Source organism: Netta rufina, assembly GCF_964035555.1.
Source record: "Netta rufina genome assembly, chromosome: 1".
In the NCBI taxonomy this organism is placed as follows: domain Eukaryota; kingdom Metazoa; phylum Chordata; class Aves; order Anseriformes; family Anatidae; genus Netta; species Netta rufina.
This window is the reverse complement of record NC_140123.1, coordinates 1324999-1346838: the sequence shown is the minus strand read 5'-3', so window position 1 is coordinate 1346838 and position 21840 is coordinate 1324999. Positions and strand designations below refer to the sequence as shown.

General features: G+C 42.3%; 1 protein-coding gene across 1 annotated transcript in view; it reads left to right on the top strand.

Moving 5' to 3' along the window:
• The window catches only part of PGM2L1 (phosphoglucomutase 2 like 1), a 33673-nt gene that overhangs the window by 5481 nt on the left and 6352 nt on the right, over positions 1-21840 (top strand). The window contains exons 2-13 of the mRNA XM_084306448.1: positions 3059-3226; positions 10089-10195; positions 12369-12453; positions 13396-13479; positions 15057-15250; positions 16213-16402; positions 16628-16725; positions 17498-17678; positions 19533-19626; positions 20471-20600; positions 21138-21327; positions 21423-21556. Of these exons, the coding sequence (XP_084162574.1) occupies positions 3059-3226; positions 10089-10195; positions 12369-12453; positions 13396-13479; positions 15057-15250; positions 16213-16402; positions 16628-16725; positions 17498-17678; positions 19533-19626; positions 20471-20600; positions 21138-21327; positions 21423-21556 (1655 nt within the window). The remainder of the gene's footprint in view (positions 1-3058; positions 3227-10088; positions 10196-12368; positions 12454-13395; positions 13480-15056; positions 15251-16212; positions 16403-16627; positions 16726-17497; positions 17679-19532; positions 19627-20470; positions 20601-21137; positions 21328-21422; positions 21557-21840) is intronic.

Below are 21840 nucleotides of genomic sequence, written 5' to 3'. Positions count from 1 at the left end.
TCTAAGCTCGTTGAACTGGGTGCCAACATGTTGCTGCTGCCCTGCTTGGCTTCCAAAGCTCAGGAAAACCTTCTCTAAGCAGTTTCAGGTCCTCTCATGAAAGCTTTAGGATTTTTTTTTTATCTTTAGCTTGTAACTCTTCCTCCCCTTCCTTTTATTTTCCAGTTGCAGGGAATTTTAGCTCCCTGGTGTTGGGATGCTATTTCGGCTGACTCCTTTTTGTTCCCCGGGGAATCGATAAGGCAGAAAAAAAAGCAGTTCATCTATTTGTAACAGAAACAGTGGTGGTGTGGCTTCAGGAAAGCCTTGCCCCAGCCTCGCAGAGCTCAGGGCCACGAAACGGGTGGTGTGGTGCGTGTTGTTCTCCTCCTGCAGGTGAGCAATAGGGTGTATCCTAAAAAAAAAAAGCTACCAAGGATGCTCAATAACCGTATTTTAAGGCAGAACCGTGTGTTGAGTTCTGGTGGCGTGAAACGGGGCTTTCAGGCCCTCTTGCCTCAAACTCTTTCCGCGTTAGTCATTTGTTTTCTGGCTGCCTGCCTCTGAGCAGCTAAAAGAGGCTTTCATTTCGGGGATCTCGTAGTTGTGCCCCATTGTTTTTTGGTTTATTTTGGGGCCTGACTTAGCAGTGCTGTGAGTAACGGCTCGCTCTGGTTGCGGAGCCCTCTGAGAGCCCTGACAGCAGTGGCTTGCCCTTTATTTTAAGGCACAAACACCTTAAAAATCTAATTTAAGCTCACGTCTCTCGTTTTGCTAGGATTCAAGTCGAGCAGTGGAAATAGTTTGGTGTTTTTGTACCAGCTTTACAGGAGCTTTTCTTCCCCGGAGGAGGCGGTGTGGGTGACTCCAGCAGGCTTTTCCCAGTGCTTCCAAACCCTCCCGAGGATCTTTTCTCCGTGCAGAGCAAGTTCCCCAGCGCCGCCGAGGCAGGGTGGGAGCCGTCGCTGGCTGACCTCTGTTTTAAATGTCAGGGGTGTCTCACCCTCGCCTTCCAGATTCCGTTTGCCTTCTTTAACCCTTGTGTGGGGCTTGGCTCGAAGCAGGAGGTTTTGGAGAAGGTTTTGTGCAGCCGGAGCTGCCCTGTGCCACGGTTGTCACAGGAGCTGTTGTTTTATGCTCTGCACTGATCGCTCTGCACGAGGTTGCAATGTGCTTGTGGGGGCTGTGTCCTGGCCAAACTGGGTGCCAGGAGACAGGACTGAGGTTCTTGATGACCAAAGGAATTCACAGAGCCCTCAAAATCCCCAGTTACAAAATGCTCGTGCTTATTTATCCACTGCTTCAAGACAGCAGCCGATGGGTGAGCTGCATCCAACAGGAATCAACGTGTAAAAAGATGCACCAGCAGGTACATCCAGTAAAAGGACTGGCACCACTACTCTTCTCTCCTTGTTCTCTTTGTCCCAGAGGACTTTCTCCTCTCCCTACACATGCCCAGGGAGCTGGGATTCGTGTTACTGTGACTGTTTAATCCTCACGATCATAAATAATTAATATTAAAGTTTCCCTCCTTGTCCCCCTAGCCTCGGTGTTAGCTGAGGGTGCAGGTTAACCACAAAAAAAAAGGAAAGAGTTTGTGTGTGTGCACTTTGTACCCTTGGGAGTTGGTAGCTGTGATAATGCGAGGGCAGAACAGATCTGTAGGGACAGAGGGAGATCTCAGCAAGGAGCAGGTTGTATCCTGCCCTGCCCTGTGATGTCCTGGGTGCTGCATGTGGCTGACTTCAAAGCGTTTGTAGGGTTGGAGCTTTCCCTTCCGTGCAGGCTTGAAGGTAAATATTTGAAGGCAGCCTTTTGGAGAAATATCTGATCGCTCCCTCAGCTGGACTCTGAGCGGTAGGAAATGTTCTCTTTATACATGAAGGAAACAAAAGCTGTCATTCTTCGTAAAGGCAATAAATGTTGAACAATGAGTAGGTGTCAGATCAGAAGAATTGCTTCCTACTGGTTTATTTGGCCAACCTCTTTCCTTCTCAGGTGCCCATCCCTTGTAGTCTTGGGTTTTAGATGCTGAAGGCACGGGATGACAACTTTCCTGGTGTCCAGTCCTGACTTGGGTGGTGTTTATATCCCTTTTGTTGGTACAAGAAGCCCTCTTTGCAGGTCAGGAACTCCCCACATAGGAAATAAATCTCCCTGTTATCTAACATGGAAAAAAGGTTACTTCTCACTGATAGGACTGCTGCTTTGGGGAGTTGAATTGGTTTTTCTTCGGAAAGATGCCAGCTCTTAAACCCAGTGAGTTCCCTGCGTAGTGGCCGTATCACGTACTGTGTGTTAAATGTGTTTGTTTTTTTCTGAGCTTTTCAGTAATTGTAGAAGTTTTGAAGTTGCTTTAACTCTGTGTATTTAACTGACAAAATCCAGAGCTTCCTAAATAAACTTGAAAAATGAAGTTTGTGGAGTAGCTACAGTTGCTGTTACAGCGATGCACGGGGCATTTACCTTCTGGTGGAGCAGCATTCATCCTTCCTCAGCCCCACTGAATATGACTGGGCTTTTCTGGCAGGACAAATGCACAACTTCTGTAAGAATTTGTGACAAATGGAGGCTTTCACTCTCTCCTGCCCACCTCACTAAATGTTAATGTAATTGAGAAGAGAAGCTCTGTTGTGGAAGACAAGCTTTATTTTACAGTGTCAGCTGTATTCTGCTGGGCTTGTTTGCAGACCTTTCCCGCAGGTGGGGAGGAAGGAAAGAGGGCTTTGAAATGAAGATTTCTGTCTGTCTTCCAGCAGCACGGATTGCGAGTTAACTTGTGCTACCTGCCTTGGAAAAACATGCTCTAAAGTCTGTGCCCCTCACTTAGGGGCTTGACGTAGCTGGAAGGTGTGTGGGTAACTGAACATCAGCACACCGATGGCTGCATGCTTCGTAAACAAGGATGAAACAGGAAAAAATATGATGGAAATGTGAATTACAATGTCAGCTAGTTCATGTAGATGGAGATTTTTATAGGGTAGGAAGGACTTGTGTAAGAATTCGTGAAAAACAAAACGTGTATGGTTTCAGTCCTGATTTTGAATGCTAAACGAAGACCTTGAATCTTCTTTTGCAGAACCAAAAAACAAAAGAGCAGATCGAGAACTTGTTACAGAATGGGAAGCACAAGGAGTTACGGGATCGTCTCTGCTGCAGGCTGACCTTTGGGACTGCCGGGCTCCGCTCTGCCATGGGAGCTGGCTTCTGCTACATCAATGACCTAACGGTGATCCAGTCAACGCAGGTACGTGGGGAAATTGTGTACCAGAGAACTGAGCAAGCTCACAGGAAGCTTTTGGGTCGGGGAATGTTGCCCTGAAACACAAGCTGGAGGCGAAACACAGCAGCCATAGTGATAGCGTGGAATGTTTTAGGGCTGGAAGGAAATAAAATAGTTGGAACAGGTTTAACTGGACATCCTAGTAGGCAGAGCGTAATCGCTCCGGCTGGAATTTGGCCAGTAGCTAAAGTCTGTTACGCTGCTCTGAAGGTGGAAATCATTAGCTGTCGTAAGAACCTTCAGTATTCTGCAGAAAATACCCCAGCACACAGAAAACAGGAAAAAAACAACCCCAAAAGCATAACCACCCCCAACCAAACAACCCTTTTCTTCTATTTTTAGCCGAAATTGTGATTAAGTATGCAAAACCAACAGGCTTTGCTAGAGAAATGAGTAAGGAGTAAGCTGAAAAAGCAAATGTAGGCTGACTGAAGAACATCTGTGGTGTATGTTGCTTCTGGGATAACCTTCCCTTAGCAGTGGTTGGGAGTGTTACTCACAGTGGGCTCAAGTAGTTGTAGGGGAGAATGGTGGTGAAGTGCACTTGCGTACCTGTAGCTCTTGGAAAACTTTAAAATGGGGAAGTAGGAAATTAATTTGAATCAGAGAATGAACTGGACCTCAAATTGCGAATCTTACGTTACATACTGCTTCAAGGAAGCTGTTTCATGGTTTATCTATGATTTAGTACTTACATGTTTGGGTTAGATTTATTGCTATAGAATTACTTGCTAAGGAAACATCGTAAAAAAGCAGGTGTTGGTCTTCCAAAGTTTGGAGCAGAGCGTGTTGGGGTGGACTTCCTGATATGAATGTCAGGGACAGAGAGATCTTGGAACTTGACTGCCACGTTGATAGGTGTGTAGTGGGTTCAAGGAATGCAGCACTGTTGGAAAGGGTCTCATAGGATGTATGTTCGCATGTATGTGGAGTAAAGATTTGGCCATGGAGGCTTTAGTCCTAATTTCCTGTTCCTCTGCTAGAGATTAGGCTCCGTGATGGTGCTGGGAGTATGTTTAGAAGGGGTGCAGAAGCTGTTGGGTGGAGTTGAGCTGCCTAGAGGCTGCCGTGGATGATAGGAGTGCTGTGTGGTGGTCAGGACTGGTGGCAGGCTCCTCACTTCTAATGCATCTTGTCCTTGAACCGATTTTTAGGTTGCTTTGACTAGCAAAAGTACAGGTGTACAACTTCTAGACTTGTTCCTTCAAAGTCTCACACCATTTTTTTCTATGTTGATTTTGGTCTCGCATGTCAGAAGAGGGATGGAAAATGATCAGCCTCCTCGTTTCCATCCCTGCTTCTCTTTCAAGCAATGTTCGAGTTATGTTATTTACCCAAATATCAACCTATTGATTAGTGTAAGGTGTAACCATCTCTGCTGTTCCTTGCTGCCCTGTTTTGTCCAAGAACAGATTAAATATTTTCCCAAAGAACTTGTTCCCCTGTTGTCTGTCTCCTGGAAGGAACAGCTGATGTTTTAGTTATTGATCAAAAGAGCTGTGCTCCTTTCTGGATTGCTGTCTCAGAGTGACTTTGTACTTAAATGTACTGATTGTACAGTACCAGGACCATTCTCAGCTGAAGTGTTCCTCTGAAAAGTTATTCCTCCAAACAGGTAGTGAAATATTTAATCTTCACAACTAAGCTACGTAAATTAATTGAGAATACATTTCAAATTGATCTGCCATTGTGCCGATCTCAAGCTTGTGTAAGACAAGTCTGAACACTGGTCCGTATTTCCTTTCCTTATGAAAATATAAAATACAAAAAGGTTTGGACTGCGTGTATTAAATATACTTAAAGGCAGGGACAGCTATGACATTTACTCTTGAGTATTGAACGTGAAATGAACTGATGCGTTTGTCACCATTTGGTGTTCTCAGAACACCAATAACAAGCTTCTGTTATGAGAAGCCTGCTGAAACTTGTCTGCTTTGACTACTTTTTGTAAATGGTGCTTTGCTTTAAGATAAAAGGTATTTTAATACCTGATTTACAAAGGGTTACTAAATTATCTCGTCGTAATACTGTGTACTTAAACTTTTTAAAGTATTCCTCTCTTTGCAAGCTAATTCTCAGAAACACATCCCTCAGCAGACACGACTGAAACCACTTTGTCTGTTGGCTCAGGGCAAAGTGGAAGCGCTTAGAGCTTGGAACAGCTTGGGCTTGCTTAAACATACTGCTGATGTCCCACTTGTCCAGCTGGAGCCCAAACTTTTGTAGGGAAAACAAATTCTAATGGCTCATCACATGGGCTTGTAAAAGCAGAGAAGTAGCATCTTGGAGCTTATCTGTAGGGCTTGGAGCCTGGCCTTATCTCTGATCGTTTTTCCTTTTCAGTTTCATTTTTTTTCAGTTTTGTTTTAGGCTTCGAAAGCTCGCTTTAGGTCTCTGAGCTCAAAATAGGATACGTCTGAGGATGGTGCTTCCTTCAGGTCTGGCCTCCTGGGTGCCCAAGTGGTGAGCTGTAAGTGCTGTGATGGGACGAGCAGAGCTGTATGGTGGGAATGAGCTGAAGAGATGAAGAAAACAGTAGCTCAAAACCTAATAACATGCTGTCAGGGATGAAAACGTTAAGACTACTTAAGCTGTTTAAACAATCCCCTTTATTTGAAGCAGGGTAAACACCTAGATAGTGCAGAGGAAGTTAATAAAAGTCACCTTACCTCTTGGCCGGCGCAGTGTGTTGGATTTGGAGTCGGTCATGCTCCAGGCGCCTGAGGATTGCATGCTGCCTTTGTGTTTTGAGCCTCGTGAAAGCGTGACTGAGCTCGGGTCGGCTGGCTCGTGCACGTTGTTGGCAGAAAGTGGAAAGTTTTTGTTTTGGTCAGCGGGGAGTCTCTTGGTGAGTTCAGTTTCAGGAGCCTTACGCATTTCTGAAGCTAAGAAGCCGGCCAGTAGTCACTTGCTCCCTCTGCTCAGCTTCTATTTATGGTTTTTTATCAAAGCCGCATATCGAATTAAGAAAAAACATCCTGAGAATCAGATGAAAACTTATTTCTGGAGTAAATTTCATTGCGTTTTATCCGTTCATTTGAGTACTTCCAGTGGTCTTGTTCCAGAAGCTGCTGGGTTGACAGAGGTTTGCTGAGCCTCACCTGAAACGGGCAGCTCTGTCTCTCTAAATCTGTCCTGACGTGCTACAGGCTGTTCAAAAGAGACCTCGGTGTGCAATTCATTTATGATTTCACTTACTGATTCTATCGGTATCATCAAAATTCAGCTACAGAAGGGCACAGATATCCAGGAGTTTCTTTCAACTCTTCTGAAGGTCGTTGGTACGTAACTTGTGCAGAAAGCCTACATTTTTCCTGCTCAAATATTGTGACCAATTGCTTTTATTACTCACTCTCGCTGACCTCTAGAGGGACAAAAATAGTGTCACCTTTGCATCATTGTTCTGAGTTTCCTCCTGCTGTGTAAGAAAAAAGCTAAATATAGGAGTTGAAAGACTTAAATAGCAGACTTCATAAAGCTGTTACTATCTCTTGAATCATCAACCAAAGATTTTTTTTCCTTCCTGTTCTTGATACCATCGCTTTTCCCTCACTTTTCCTGAAATTGATCAAAGAGAATTGGACAAGCAAGAGGATTACTTAAAGCCTGGCAGCGGAAGCAGACCGGACCCATATTGATAAAAGGGAATCACCTGAGCTGTGTAGCTGGGGAAATATTTGCAATATTTCAGTGCATCCAAAGAGAATTTTTCAGGTCCGCAGGGAAGGTTATACATTCCTATGCTGATGCTTGCTAATGAGTTATTAATTATCAGCAGGTGTGTAACGGCAAGGTGTTGACTCGGATGTCTTTAATTTGGCAGCAGCTACTCAGAAATCCCTGGAGGAGTTAGATGAGGACGCCATCAAAACCTGAGTCTTGTAAAAAGGAGAGAGAAATTCTTTAAATTGGGAAATTTTTAATGAAAGGGCTTATCCTGAGAGGTGTTGGATTTATTGATTGTCTTGGAGGAAGGGAGAATCAGACCTGGAAGAAAATAGGTGTGAATTTGGGTAGAGAGCAAGAGTTTCCAGAAGGACAGCTGATTGCCCAGTATAACAACTGGTAAGGAGCCACGGCGTGCTGGGAGGTACAGGGAGGTGGGCTCTCATTTGTGATCGATGGTGCTGTGGTCAGAGGGGACTCCCATAAAGCCCTCGTGTCCCTCTTAGAATTTTTGGTGTCATTGATCTCTGTCAAAACTGGTTTAAAAAAAGCTGTTTTAAGAGGCTGTTCTAGGAAATATTCCGCCTCACCCCCTGAGAGGGGTGTTACTGAGATTGCCAGTGGCACCAGGAGCTACCAGAAATGTTCCAGCAGAAATAGCTGGCTTGAGGCACGGGGGAGAAAGAGCAGAAGGTCTAACCTCTAAGAGATCAATAGAGGCCCTTGCTCTGCGATAAAAATAAATCAGCTTCTCTGTTTGAGGATTGAGGGATATACAGCGGGGAGACGAGCAGCGGTGCTGGCATTAGGGGCTGCTGTGTACTTGAAAAGCAAATATTCTTATGGTGTTTGTCACTGGGAAGGAGAAATTTGATGTGTGGGGTCCTAGAACTGCCAGCAGAGAAGGTTCAGGGGTGCAGGAGGGAGAGGGAAAGCTGCTGGGGGGGTAAGTATGAAACAGAAATGCTTTGAAATGGTTTTACATCTGTAAAGAGTGCTTTTTAGCATGATGCCTTTCCCATGCGCAGAAGAGTAGTGGTTGTTCTGTCGGAGCTTACCTTGAAGGAGAAGTTTCTATGTCCTCTGTTTCCTGTTCCTAACCAGCACTGCTTTGTCCAACGTGCTGCTGCTTCGTTTGTAAATCCTGGCTTCGTTGTGCAACTTCCTGGTGCTTGAGGAACTAGTTCAGAATAAACCCTGCGGCGTGCCCTGACCTCAGGCTAGATTCCGCTAGCCTGCACGAGGGTATCTCGGTCAGAAACCTGCCATTCATCTCCCTAAATGTTACTCAATCTGCTCACGTTGTGAACAAGCTTTTCCCATTCCTCTGTCTCATATCTGCTTACAACTGGGGGTGAAAGTTCCTGAAGTTATCGGGGCAGTGCAAACGTGTTCGTGGATCAACACATCGGCCTGCTGTGAAGGTGACTTCAGCTGGTGACCGTGCCATCAGCCAGCTTCTGGCTCCAGTGGCATGCCAAGAATTGATCCAAGTGTTTCTCTCTCTCCATTAATCCCTTTATAGTAACACTGCAGCTGTGGCTGAAATGGTTCTCTGAAGAGAAACCTGTGTTCCTTGCTGCAAATTCACTCATCTTTTTATTTAAAGAGTTCAGCCAAGCCGAGTTTCACAGGTAGGAGTCTGGCTTTTCCATCAAGAGCTTGCTCCTTGGTGATAAGGAGTCAGATCCAGGTAAGGACGTAGCAGAGAAATGCACTTTGCAGTGGGAAAAAATCCTTTTGAGTCTAGCTTGACATCTCCCCTTTCTCCCCCATGCAGAGGGAGCTTGTCCTGGTAAGAGGTAGCTCTGTCAAGATAAGCTTGGCCAAGATATGCTCACGGCGATGTGTTTGTTTTAGTGAATTGTAATGGTTGTAATGAGCTGTAGCACACGGCAATTCTCGCAGATAACCAGTGATAGGAGCAGAGGGAACGGCCTCGAGTTGTGCCAGGGGAGGCTCAGGTTGGCAATGAGGAGACATTTCTGCTCAGCAAGAGCGGTCAGGCCTTGGGACGGGTTGCCCAGGGAGGTGGGGGAGTCCCCGTCCCTGGGGGTGTTCAAGGAGAGGTTGGACGTGGAGCTTGGGGACAGGGCTTGGGGGTGACATTGGTGGGAGGGGGTGGTTGGAGCAGGTGATCCTTGAGGGCTTTTCCAACCCCAATGATTCTATGAAACTTGTGCTGACAACAGGGCTTCCATCTTGTCTAAAGCTGCTGCTCCATCCTTGTTTCTGTGGTGGAGATTCAAGGTGGGAAGGGAATGAATGTGAAGGCCCCGTGGAAGGTGAAGCTGGAACGCTGCAACAAACTATTTCAGAGAGCACCCCAACCTTTTTTTTGAGAAGGAGCTGCTGGCTGAGAGGCTGTTTGCTTTCCTCCTGTGTCTGTTTCAGGGCATATTTTTCCTCACCACCAATTTTAAAAACTTGAAAAATCTTCAGCACCTTCAGGTTTAAAAAAAAAAACAACTTGCTTCCTTCATCTATTCCCTGTTCTTCTCCCCACACTGGGGTTCTCTCTGATGTCTTGCCATTGGAAATGTTCTGCTGTGATGTACAGGAGACAAGACAGCTTGTATTTGTGCTGCACTATCCCCATATAAATGGGTGACTTTAATCTAGCGGAGCAGGTCAGAAGCCAAAAAACTTCCTTTTGAAACCGAGGGTAAGGATGAAACATCAGCTTAATGCAAATTTAGAACATACACTCTAGAATCAGTGCTGGAAGATGCGTGACTTATGTTGTGAACAAAAGGATAAAGGCAAGCACTGACTAACGCTGTCCTTGTGTTGTCTGAGGGGATGGATTTTCAAAAACTGGATTTTTTTTTTTCTATTGGGTCTTTAAAAAGATAGTTTAATTCCAAAAAAAAAAAAAAAAAAAAAGCATGCTACAGAGTGAAAACAAGCGTTTGCTGCTTGAGGATTTTACTGGCTATTTCTGAGGTTTGGTCACTTACTGTGCTGCTTTTATTTCCCACAACTCTTTGGTTGCTTTCTTTGTGTGAACACTTTTTTGGGGGTTAGAAATATGCTGCTTTGGTGACCTCAGTTTTTGCTGAGGCATGTTCTGACTACTGACAAAACATATATGTGAAAAATCATCTTTAATGTTTGTGTACACTACACTGGAGCTAATCCTTCCCTTCTCTCTTTTCAGGGGATCTACAAGTATCTGGAGAGGAGTTTCTCAGACTTTAAGCAGAGAGGCTTTGTTGTTGGATATGACACACGAGGTCAGGTGACCAGCAACTGCAGCAGTAAGAAGTATGAGTATTGATTACATTTGCAAGACTAGAAATTAAATTGTGGCTTTGAATGCGTTCCCTGCTATCAGAACGTTTTAATGTCGTGAACTGTGCACACTTCCCCTCCCCTAAATAGTAAATAGTAAGGAAGAGAGGCATGGACTAAAGCCTTTGTAATACCACTTGCTGTGCACGTGTGGGATGTCAGGCTAGTCGCCTCACCAAAGAATTTACAGCCTAAATGCACAAGAACATTAGGCAGACGTTAAGAAGTTGCTAAGCCTGGAGAGAAATTTAAATGTGAAGGTAAATTCAGAGTACTAACCCCTCTAGCTTGAAGTCACTAAATGTTAATGCACTGTTGTTAAAATTGTCTTTCACTTTACACATCTGATTGAAACGTGCTTGGGAGAGTTCTGCCTTCAGCCTACTGTAACCCTCTATTTTGATGCCCTTCTGCTGCTCTGTAATCTCAATATTTCCACCCTGGGACTATTTTACACGGGATGATTAAATATAAACTTCTCGTGATGTCAAATTGAGCCCTTTGCAGGGAAAGGGGAGGGATGGTGCCTAAAAACTGCTTTCTAAATTTGATGAGGAATCGTAGTTCCTTGTCATTAGGGCAACAAAGCTTGTAATGGCGTGGTTTATGAAAGAAAACAATGCTGTAGTTAATTATTATTTAGTTACAGTTTATTGTAGTTCATGTGGCTACTGTGGTTAATTGTTTTAACTATTATTTCTGTCCACATTTAATGTTGTAGGAATGTAAAAGTTCTTGGTATTACAGGGCACAGAAACTAGTGACTCTTCAAAGAAGCAACCATCTTTTAAGAGCTCTTCCATTTCCATGAAGCCTGCATCTCCACACCTTTCTGCCTGACATAGGCACATTATCCTCCAGGCATTGGCATTAGGGTTTTGAATTTACCCCTTACATTGTATTTGCAAGGCTGTTTCCCAATTTGCCTGTGTTGTACACAATTTAAAAATGTGGAAGTGTTAGGAAAACATCCCTTTTCAGCCACACAAAACTTGGAATTTGGATTTGGTGGCAGCACAGTCTTAATGGTTCATGTGTCAAAGGAGCAAATCAATTCTCAATTATGCTGCCTTTGTCCCCTTGAACTGTCTCATAGTTCCAATCATTCTGAAACCAAATTAAGCCTCCCCAAAAAGGTGTTTTCAGCCCAATCAACACGCTCATCTGGCTCTGTGTGAGCAGTAGCGCACCTTCCTTTGCATCAGTTCCAGTGTGGAGGGGGATGGCAGGAGTTCTGATGGTATCTTGTAATTAAACTGATGGACTTTCTTGTGTTACAGGAGCAAGAGTTCAGGGGCTTGAACTTCACACTTAGCTCTCAAACTCCTAAGTGATATCAGGTTATTATCAGTGGAATTCTGAGTACAGAATTCTTAAACAGACTTGCAATATACCCCTCATGGGAAGATAAGCAAGTGTTAGTGCTTGTTTATTAAAATAAGTGAGCAAAGAAAACATTTTATTTAACTTCTCATTGGATTTGACTCAGAGCAGGACTTCCCACTGTTAATTGTTGAGCTGTGCGTACCTGCCTTGAAAAGAACAGCTTCATATCAAACTCTGCTTCATGAAAGAGAATGAATTTCCCTGCTTTTTGAAAGGAAAAATTTAGTATAAAGGCAAAGCTAAAAACACAGGTTCAGTTACTTTATAACTTCCTTGAGTAAGAGCATGCTGGTTTGCAGAATTATGTTTTAGGAATATATCTAGTTTCAGGAAATAACCTGAAACTGCTGAACAAGCTTTACTGGGTGGGTTCCTGAGTTCCTTTCTTCAGAATTTGCTGTTGCTGACATTTGGCACTTTGGTATTTCTGGGAGATTGGTTCAATCCTTGAATTAAGGAAAAGCCACTCCTCCAGCTGGCTCTGTATTTTTTTTGGAGGGGATATCAATGTTTTATTTACATCGTTGACAGGGGTGCCTGGCACTCTTCAGGCAATAAATAAAAGTGCTCTCTTGCTTTCTGCAACCTGAAAGCTGTACGACATTGATTGTACAAACTGTAGGATGCAGCTATTTATATAAGCAAAGGACAAAGAGAGGGATTTAAGAAACAAGTGGAATGAAAAATACAATAATGCCCTGTAGCTATTGGTTGTCATGGGGACTTGGGTTGGCTGACTGTCTTATTTTTGTGTTGGTAGACTTGCAAAGCTCACTGCAGCTGTCCTACTGGCTAAAGATGTACCTGTCTACTTCTTCTCAACGTATGTCCCTACGCCTTTCGTGGTGAGTCATCTCCTTCGTTTTGTTGAACCCTGCAGTTAAGGGAGTATTTAAGTTTACTGAAAACGTGAACTAGCAATTATCTGCTCAAATTCCAGCATTCAAATGGGAAAAACAGAGGATGCTCGGTACACTTGGCCACTCGGTACTCTTCAGGGAGGCTGTAAAAAAAAAAAAAAAAAAAAAAAAATGTTGCTGAATTCCGAGTGCAGATAGTCACAGTCACATCTCACCCTAGGCTGCTCAGCTAGGACAACGGTCACTGTAGTTGAGGCATTGCAGGCTACAGGTGAAGCATTCTCCTGTTTTTACTCTGTTCTTAAACATCTGAATGTGGTTAGGGATCAAACATAATATTTGTGTGTGTGTGTGACTATATACACATACGTAGTATGTTTAAAAACGTGACTTCAACTGCTTAGAGCAGAAGAAATGGGCTGCATTCACTTCTAATATCTCACACAAAGCTTTCTCTCCTAGTCAGAGAAGCTTATTCTTACAGAGCTCTAAACCTTTTTCTATTTTGCGAGCTCTTCTAGTCTGCTATGGATGCTGCTGATCTAGTTTCTAGCTCCAAATACTTGTTTTTCAGCAAGTTTTTGGTGAATTCCTTCATTCTATTTCAACCTTTTTCCTCTTTCGCAATGCTAATGTAATCTAAGTGTAGGCTTTCTTCAGTTGGCTGGTTAACAACTGTGTTTGTGGAATTGGGAAATAGAATCATGTTGTTGTGCAACAGCATAGAAATATTCTGAACAATCTCTCTGTTGCTAGCTACAGAGAACAGAATGGTGAGCATTTGTTTATGTACTTTTCAAATAAGCCAGTGAAACATGAAGAGCTATTTCTGCAGCATCCTTTTGCATAACTCTCCTAACAATGTAATGTTTTTGTGCCAGCTGTGGAATTCTTGGGTAAATCAACATTTCTGGGTGTCTTTTTCAGCCCTATGCTGTTCAGCAGCTGAAAGCTGTTGCTGGTGTGATGATCACAGCATCCCACAACCGTAAGGAGGACAATGGATATAAGGTAAGGCTTAACTCTGAGGTTTGTAATGCATCAGTTAGCTGCTTTCCAGTAGTACCTGTGTGCCTTAGGTGCACTGGGAGGCATTTTTGGCTTCTTCTGAAGCACGCGTGCTTGTGCATTAAAAGAAAAAAAACATTTCATGTAACACATCATTCTATATACTTCCAAATTATGTGCATTTTCTTCTGAGACTGGAGCCAAAGACCACACTGCTTATGTGTCTTGAGCACAAGTGTGTTGTGGCATTGTGTAGAGTCAAGTCAGCAGCTGAGGGAATGCCTGAACACCTCATCAGTTCACCTCTCAGGTTTAAAAATGAACTTAAAACTGAGCTCGAACTTAAGTGAATTAATTAGTTAATGCAGTGGGTAACAATGCTGAAATTGGTGACCATTTAATATTTGATTAATAACACTGTAGTAGTTTGTGCTCTTTGTGTGAGATTTGTTTTACTGGGCAGTGAGACAGATGGCTTTGTTTTTGAAGGCTTGGAACAGCATAACAATCATAATAGGAATTCTGCTTATACAGTGTTGTAACATGTTATTTCCTTTCTTAACTTTATAAGAATCTAAACTTTAAGCTCAGCTGCCTGGGAGCTCAGTAGCAGCTCAGTGAGTAATGACAATAGCAAAACCAGTGTCACTGCACAGAGGTGACTCTTGCAGGTGGTTGTACTGCACTTGTCCTCTGTGGGACAAGCTGCAAAGGAATTCAGCCTCTACTTGTGCTTAGTCCTACCACTGAATAAGAAAATAAGCCCCATCAGTTTTCCAAGTGCTTAGGATGTCAAAAAACTATTCTTTCTGTCTTCTGATACCAAATACTTCACTTTTTTCAGGACAGTGTTTTTTCTAGTCTCTCACTTTTTTTCCCTCCCAATGTTTCTCCTGTCAATTCAAGCAGCTTCTAAAGGTTTTGGACAATTTTAACCAAACTTGATAAAACAGTAGTTTTGATGCTGAGGACCTATGTGCTTCATGAAAGCCAGTGACCAAGAAAAGAGACTGATCTGAATAGAAAGTCTACGCAGTGAATCCAACCATCCTGTTGGAAAATCCACAGGAAAACAGTCATCTATATAATTCTTTGACAGAAACTTTCTCTTAGCTCATGGTTTGATAGTGTTTCCAGCTGGAAAGATTACAGTTGCTCAGTTATGGGAAGAACAAGTACCTTGACACAGTGCTTACCTGTTTTTAGGTTGAAAACAAGCTGTTTTTATCAAAAGGAATGCCAGGCTATGCAGAAGATAACATTTTATTTCTGTTCCACTGAGTACAGCAATGCTAAATGTAGGCTTCCCAGTTTTGTTTTTTTCATGTCCTGATGACTTCAGTCATAATGGCTGAATAACTTTTTTTGAAAATAGGTCGCTTGCTTAGAAACTGGCGTTACATAAATGCAGCCATAAACTGTGTGATCCAAAATGACTTGAGAATTGGATGAATCTGATTCTGTGCTTTTATCCATGATTTTAAGATGCAGAAAACATGTGGAATGCTGTAGATAAGAGAACTCACGAAGTTAATAATATTTGTAAATAAACTGTTTTGTTTTCTTTAAACTCGTACCAGGTTTATTGGGAAAATGGAGCACAGATCACATCTCCTCATGACAAGGAAATCATAAAATGTATAGAAGAGTGCGTTGAACCATGGAACGGCTCTTGGAATGACAATCTAGTGGATACCAGTCCTCTTAGACAGGATCCTCTGAAGAAAATCTGTGACTGTTACATGGAAGATCTGAAAAAGATCTGTTATCATAGGTATTGTATAAAAATAAAATGTACTTAAATTATGTTTTTAAGTAAGTTCTGGATTACAGTGTGGAAAATTGAGTGCTGATAGGTACGATTCATGCTTAATGATATAGCATGGGCTGCTGCCATACAATAAGCCTTTTTACTGGGGAGATGTGGAGGGCATGGATTGTCTTCCAAAATTTTAATGGTTTTGCACTTGGAAGTAGCAATTGTTATTGTCCTAGACCAATAGCTTGATTTCTGTCTTTATGGTTCACGGAAGTTGGGTGCTCCACTCTGCCACAGACATCACTACCTGCTTGAGGCCATTGTCCTGTGCTTTTTGTGGTGGAAAGAATTTTCAGTCATCTCCCCATTCTGTCTCACCCAGTCCCTTTTCCAATGTGTCACTAAATTAGGTGGCCATGATCAGAACAGAACCACGTAAAGCAGCTAGCTTCAGACTCGAGTCTGGTCCCTGCCTTTGAACACTAGGCTACAACAATACACTCTCATGTGAGCCATTTTATTTAATGCTCAAAGAACGCTGAAGAAAACACTTTAATTTAGAGTAAAGAAGTGTACGTGCGTGAAATGGAATAAAATGATTAAGTTTGAAGGTTAGGTGGGACAGAACATGAGTAAAAGGAGGAGGATGAGTAACCTCAGTGAAGTAGAGCAGGAGTAAGATCTTCAGGATGGTGAAAGGGTTTGAGTTTGATGTAGAAATGAATGGTTCAGCCACAGATTTTCAGCCAGCTAAGCAGTAGGTAAATACCTAACTTTCCAGGAGGGGGGGGGAGCTTTAAGCCAACAATTTTTAGAGAAGGCCCAAATGAGTACTCTTTTACTTTAAAATTAATGCAGAAATCAGCGGAATAGGATAAAGTGTAATTGTATTTTTTTTTTTTCTCTTGCTCTTTCTGACATGGAAGTGGTCTTGTAAAATAACTGCAACCTAACTGAATTTCTGCTTTCCTTACTAGGGAACTAAACATGCAAACAAATCTGAAGTTTGTTCATACCTCATTTCATGGAGTTGGACATGACTACGTGCAATTGGCTTTTAAGGCCTTTGGCTTTCAGCCCCCTATTCCAGTACCTGAACAAAAAGATCCAGATCCAGACTTCTCTACTGTCAAATGCCCAAATCCTGAGGAAGGAGAATCTGTGCTGGTATTTTAGTTTCTACTTCATTAGATTTATGTGTTACTGGGGATTTGATTTCATTTAGATGCAATATTGTGATGAAAAACCAATTGGGGAAGGAACAGGGAGTACCTGGCTTTCAATTGTGTTTACTCAACGGGCAATCTGCATGATTTTCTTTTTTATGTGTTGTGTAAATTAACTAAGACTGCATTTGTTTCTTTTCCTGCGCCCCCACCTGTCTCCCTCTAGGAGTTGTCACTGAGGCTTGCAGAGAAAGAAAGCGCTAAAGTAGTTGTGGCCACCGATCCAGATGCAGATAGATTAGCAGTGGCAGAGCAGCAGGAGAAGTAAGTAATGGGACCTTTTATTTCTCTTAATGAGGAACAGGTAGTGAATGCTGCAGAATGACTCAAAGTGATAGACACACACCTTAAATCCACCCTTTCTGGTTGTGCCTTAGCTGTGTGGGTGTTTTTCATGCTAGCTTCATGTTCTAGTATAACTCTACCTCCCATAATGTGTTTTAAATAAAATCAGTTAATACAGAAAAAAAAAATTAGCTGAAATACTAGAGGTACAGTAAAAGGCCAAGTAAAACTTAAGTGAAAAGTTCAGTGGTTGCTAAAGATAGATCTTAAGTAGGAAAAGCAGTTTTTACTTTTTCACTTCTAGCAGGCAAATAAATGTTATCTTGGGACAGTTAGTTGTTTTTTTCTGGCTTCTTTATATTGAATATAAATTATTTTTCTTCCACTAGCAGGCCAAAATGCCAATAATTGTGTAAGTAGTAACTGTAGTGCACAGCTCTGCAGGCATTGCCTGACTGCAGTGCATAGATCGTATAGATTGCTATTCTTCCATCCAATAAATTACAAGGTGTTTGCAAGTTGATAGTAAGATAACTTAATTGATACCTCTTGCTTGGAAATAGAATGTTCTGTGCTTGTAAATCATTGAAATGTGATGAATGTGGAGTCCTGTTTAGTGTGGCTTTGTGTAGAGCAGCTCGTCAGTAGTGTGCTCAGATTCTGATTGATCCAGTGACTGCAGAAAACATCTTCATGCTCCTAGGAAACTTGAAAGAACACTTAAATTTTCTCTTTTCTGTTTTGTTTACAGTGGCTGCTGGAAAGTGTTCACTGGCAACGAGCTAGCAGCTTTGTTTGGGTGGTGGATGTTTTCGTGCTGGAAGGAAAACTGCTCCAAAGATGCTGATGTGAAGAATGTTTACATGCTAGCGACCACAGTTTCCTCAAAAATTTTGAGGGCAATTGCACTTAAAGAAGGATTTCACTTTGAAGTACGTGTGGGTTTTAATCATGCCATCTTGCAGAGTAAAATCTGATTGCAGTATTCTTTCTTTTCTCTCTCTCAGCCCTTCACTTACAATTTTATGAAATGAAAAATAGAAAAATAACTTCCGGCCTCTTGGCTGGGACTGTTTCTGCATCCTAATATGCAGAGAATGCTCTTTTAACCTAGAGAAGCCTGATTTCAGTATCAGGTAGACTAGCAGCTGCAGCTTGTTTCTCAGTGCACCTTACAGTGAATGCAGGCTATGGTATCAACCTCTGCAAATCTGCAAGTAGGAAACACAAAACTTTAATTACATATACTGACATGTTTTTCTATAGGTTCTTGTCCTATACATCTGGATGTATCCAGACCTAATCACCTTGCACTGATTTATAGAATCCCAGAATCATTGGGGTTGGAAAAGCCCTCCAGGATCACCTGCTCCAACCACGCCCTACCACCAATGTCACCCCCAAGCCCTGTCCCCAAGCACCACATCCAACCTCTCCTTGAACACCCCCAGGGACGGGGACTCCCCCACCTCCCTGGGCAACCCGTCCCAAGGCCTGACCGCTCTTGCTGAGCAGAAATGTCTGCTCATTGCCAACCTGAGCCTCCCCTGGCACAACTCGAGGCCGTTCCCTCTGCTCCTGGCCCTGGTTCCCTGTGAGCAGAGGCTCCAGGGCCTCGATGTCCTTCTGGGAGTGAGGGGCCCAAAGCTGAACCCAGCACTCGAGGGGTGGCCTCAGCAGAGCAGAGCCCAGGGGTACGAGCACCTCCCTGGCCCTGCTGGCTACACTCTTTCTGACTCAAGCTTAAAAAAAAAAAATGTGTGCTGCCCCTGCAGACTGACAGTTATTACTTTAGTTCCTGCATTCAAAGTAAGTAGTTCTGATTACTGAGGCTGTTGGATGTTAGCCACAAGAGATGCAAATACTCTAAAGCTTAGCACAAACATCCTAAGATTCAGGTCTTGTTTCATACACATGTTGAAAGTAAACCTGTTGGGAAAAAATGTTCCACCAAACAATGAGGAATTAAAAAGTGAAATTGAAGTGATGCTCAAAGCTATTTTGTTTGACTTTCCAAATACGATTAATCCGGATGAGTGTCGTTGCCTTATAGAGGATTTCATTATCTCACTAAGTAACGTTCATACTATTTTTCTAGCAAGGAACACATTTCACTGGAAAACAGCTGGGAATTAGAGGACACCAAGAGGTTCTTTAGAGAGCCTCCTCTCTCTGTACTTTCCTTTTCTTTGTGATCAGTTTCTAAAATTTTCACTGCTTTTGCATGATTTGAAGAACATAAGTGCTTTTCCCTTCCACCACCCCCAAACTGCTGTAAATTTTCCTTTACATGATTCTCTCGTATAAGATCTTCCTTCCTGTAGCACTTATCAGAGATCTCAGAGATAACAGCAGTCTCTCAAGCACGCTTATTCCTTAACTTAATATTCAGGTCCCAGCTGAGTATTTACTAGTAAAATGCTATCTGGTGTCACTTTGCCTTAGATTCATAAGCTAAATTGAAGGTCTGACTTGTCTACTGTCCCTATTATGTTGATCAGTTAATGAGGTTTAAATTCGGAAAGCTATTCCATGAAAGTAGGAAAAATGCCCTTCAGCTTTAGTGTGTTGACTTAGCAGACTTTCCCTTTGACCTTAAAATCCTGAATGCATCCAGTGTTTTTTCCCTCTTCTCTGAACTTCCAAGGCTGACATGAAAGATTGCAATTCAAGGAAGTATCCTGGAGGTGAAGGGACCAGTGGTTACACTTTTGTTTGACTTGAAACTAAAAAACTAAGTAGAGAGTTTGTATATAGAGCATTCTTTTTTTTCCCCTCTGTTTCAGGAAACACTCCCTGGTTTTAAGTGGATTGGAAGTAGAGTAAAAGATCTCCTAGATAATGGAAAAGAAGTTCTCTTTGCCTTTGAAGAGTCTATCGGTATGTATATGACTATCACTTTAAAATGTCAAGGGCAGTGCAGCAGAACTGTAACCAAAAAGGAGTGGTCTTAGTTGTGAAAGCAAACACACAAGTACTGCTTGTTCTCTATTCTTCTTGTTACTAGTACTGGTATTTTGCTTTCATCAAATCAGCTTGACAACTATCGTAGTAAGTGCTGTTAAATAGTTATGATCCCATCAGATCTCTGGTCCTGATACTGTTTTTACAGAACTGCACCGTGAACATTGCAGCTGTAGGGATTCTTCCATTCGTAGGATGAATGGCAGCTTTTTAGGATAGCATGTTCACGTACAGTAAGTCATTTAAAAATTAAGCCTTTCCTGAAGAGCATGTATTCCATATCAGTTTTCTCCCATAGTCATAAAACTCCAGAAGCTTTTAGCAATACAGAATTAAGATCTTGCTCATGAATCCCTTCAGAAAGAAGGTAGACTGGCAGTATTGTGGAGCAGTGTTTTTTAGGTTACTAATTCTGGATCAATAGGGATTTCTTTTGGTTTACATTACTGGCAAGACTTTGCAATATTGCTGTGCTTGCACAGAACAAGGAAATTGATATGTTTAGTGGAGTACTCTGACAGTACCCTCAGACAACACATGTTATCAGTCTGGATTCAATTGATTACAGTACATATCTTTCTATCCCTTTTAACCCTGAAGTTAACTAGATTTCTTAGAGGAGGGGAACCATATTCGGTAATAAAAAGCTTACATGTATTGGCCAATATTCATTTATGTGAAACAGGGTTAAAATTTCACTCGGTAAATCAGTATAATAGTATGTCAACTTAGTTTTCCACAATCAGGTTTTTGTTTCTAGGCTTCATGTGTGGCACATCAGTGTTGGATAAAGATGGTGTAAGCGCAGCAGTGGTCATAGCCGAAATGGCAGCCTACCTGGAAAGCAAGAACCTGTCGCTGGCACAGAAGCTCATTGAGGTATATGAAATGTAAGTTGCAATTTTCATTAATGTGTTTTCTTTAGCTATTTTGGACAAAGCAGCGTGAGGGGAGATTCAGATTAGACACCAGGAAAAATTCTTTATTATGATGGTGCTCAAACAGTGGAATCGGTTTCCTGGTGGAAGTGGTTGATGCTCTATGTTTGCCATTGTTCAAGAGGATGATTTGGCTAATGCCCTTCATAATACTCTCTAACTTATGGTTAGCCCTGAAGTGGTCAGGCACTTGGACTTGATGTTCTTAGTTCAGTTGAAAGGGACCCTCAGGTCTGTTCTAACCCATTGGCTTTTATTTCTTTGTAACTGAAGCCTGTACTGGAATTCAAAAATACCTTGAGATGTTCAGAGTAATGCAAAAAATCTGCTTCAGAGGCCAAATATTTCCCTATAAATATCTGTGTTCCCACAGCTGTGAGAGCTGAATTCTTTTTCTGTTGTTTTTCCAAAAAGGGACTGACTTTAGATACCAAACGTGCAGGAAACTCCTGAATCTTTTAACTGAAAAAAAATCATCTTTTCTTGTAGGTATGGATATCACATATCAAAGACTTCCTATTTCTTGTGCTATGATCCTCCTACTATCAAGAGGATATTTGAGAAGCTTCGGAACTTTGATGCCCCTCAGTCTTACCCAAAGTTTTGTGGTATTTACAATATATTACACGTGCGAGATGTTACCACTGGCTATGATAGCAGCCAGCCAAATAAGAAATCGGTGAGTTACAAAGAATTTTTGCAGGAGAAGTTCTGTTTTTGAAGAGACTGGAAGTTAAATACACCTGAAGTAATACAGTTGTGTTGTTTGTGTAGGTGCTGCCGGTGAGTAAAAGCAGTCAGATGATCACTTTTACATTTCAAAATGGTTGTGTTGCCACCCTTCGGACAAGTGGAACAGAACCAAAGATCAAGTACTACGCAGAGATGTGTGCGCTGCCCGAACAGAGGTCAGTAGCAGGACTAAATACATGTGTTTCTAGGTGCCTTTGGGCTGAAAAGACAGCACTCAGGCATCAATTCCTGCATGGAGAGGGATTCTTCTGCTGCTTCCTTAGAGGTCTCAGCTGGCTGTTCCAGGCTGTTAACTGGCCTGAGTGATGCACGTTCCTGTTCATAAGACGTCCCCTCTATAGTAGATAAGCCAAAAAAATTGAATTTTAAGTATCTGCTACTGTAGGAGACTTCTTGTATTAACCCAATTGCTCATTCTCTTGGAATTAATATGTAGCAA